General features: G+C 54.5%; 1 protein-coding gene across 1 annotated transcript in view; it reads right to left on the minus strand.

Annotated features, from left to right (window-relative positions):
- The window catches only part of LOC107298061 (importin-4-like), a gene marked incomplete at its 5' end in the record, with an annotated part of 26,744 nt that overhangs the window by 6,655 nt on the left and 18,449 nt on the right, over positions 1-1,640 (minus strand). The window contains 2 exons of the mRNA XM_029286444.1: positions 641-766; positions 985-1,035. Coding sequence (XP_029142277.1) covers positions 641-766; positions 985-1,035 — 177 coding nt within the window. The remainder of the gene's footprint in view (positions 1-640; positions 767-984; positions 1,036-1,640) is intronic.

A 1,640-nucleotide genomic window follows, 5' to 3' on the forward strand; every position in this document is an offset into this window, starting at 1 on the left:
GAAGAAAGGAGAGATGGGAAGGTAGGAAGGAAGGGGAGAGATGGGAAGGAGGAGATAGGGAGGGAGGGAGGGAGGGGAGGAGGGAGGATGAGGGAGGGAAGGAGAGAGAAAAGGAATGGAAGGCAGGGAGGGAGGGAGGAAGGAAGGAAGGTAGAAAAGAGGAAGGGAAGGGAGGGAATGATGGAGGGAGAGAGGGAAGAAGGAAGGAAGGAGAGGGAGGAAAGAAGGAAGGAAAGAGAGGAGAGGGAGGAAGGAGGGAGGAAGGAACGAACGAGGGAGGGAGGGAGGAAGGAACGAACGAAAGAGAAAGAAAGAAAGAAAGAAAGAAAGAAAGAAAGAAAGAAAGAAAGAAAGAAAGAAAGAAAGAAAGCCCCCAAATGACATTAGTTGAAGGTGGTCTTGAAGAAGGACCCCAGAGTTATTCTGGGGAGGCACCGATGAACACAAAAGCACAAACGCACACCAGGCCCACTCGTGAGGCAGCCTAAAAGTCAAAAAATCCTCTGTCTCCGGGAAGGGCAGCCGAGGGGGAAACAGCCAAGATCAGATGTGTGTGTGTGTGTGTGTGTGTGTGTGTGTGTGTGTGTGGAAACAAACCAATTTACTCAATAAAAAATAAAATACAATAAAACAAACTCACCATCTTGTTGATGAGCAGAGGCAAGAAGCCGGCAAAGTAGGGGGCGAAGGTGTCCCCTCCGGTGGCTTCGGCCAGGATGGGGATCATCTCCCCGGCGTACTCGATCAGCATGGAGTCGTATTCCGCCTGCTGGGGAGGAGGAGAGGAGAGGAGAGGAGCCGGGGGAAGAGAAGGGGGCTGTGTGAAGGCGTGTCGTTCCTCGAACCCAGAACCCCCCCCTGCCTGTCCTTCACCAAAGATGGAGGCTCGCCCAATCCCCTAGGCAAGCCGCCTCCGTTAAATGAATCGCCGCGGCCGTTCGATGGCATCTGAGGGGGTGGTGGGGGTGGGATGGCCAGTCTTACTTCGTCGTCGTCGTCGTCGTCTTCCTCTTCCTCATTGTCCTGGCAGGCGACCTACGGAGGGGAAGGAGGAGGAAAAGTCACTCGCCCGCAACGAAAACGGCTCCCCGTTTGCCCAAGAGCGCCTGGAAAAATTAATAATAATAATAATAATAATAATAATAATAATAATAATAACAACAACAATAATAATAAAGTTGGAAGGGACCTCGGAGGTCATCTAGCCCAACCCCTTGCTCAGGCAGGAAACCCTACCCCGTTTCAGACAAATGACTCTCTGGTTGCACGGAGTCGGGGTCCGATGTCGCAGGGGGCCATACGCGTCGCCCCCGACTTACGGCCGCAAGGGAACCCCCCCTCTCATTTCTGTCGCTAAGCGAGGCAGTGAAGCGAGTTTGGGCCCACTTTAGGACTTTTGCCCCCCACCCCCCGTTATTAAGCGAATCGCCGGCGTCGTGATGCGAACCGTGCGGTCGTTGAGCGAACCCGGCTCGCCGCACGGACTCTCCTTTTCGGAAGGTCGCAAATCCACAGCGACCGTCATCAACACGAGTCGGCCGCCAGGCGCCTGCCTTTGGATCCCGTGACCGCGGGGAGGCCGCGACGGGCGCTAAGCGTGCAACGCGGGCGCTAAGTCCTTTTTTTTTTTTTAGTGTTGC

The sequence above is a fragment of the Protobothrops mucrosquamatus genome, unplaced genomic scaffold (genome assembly GCF_001527695.2).
Source record: "Protobothrops mucrosquamatus isolate PMUCROS unplaced genomic scaffold, P.Mucros_1.0 scaffold3682, whole genome shotgun sequence".
In the NCBI taxonomy this organism is placed as follows: Eukaryota; Metazoa; Chordata; class Lepidosauria; order Squamata; family Viperidae; genus Protobothrops; species Protobothrops mucrosquamatus.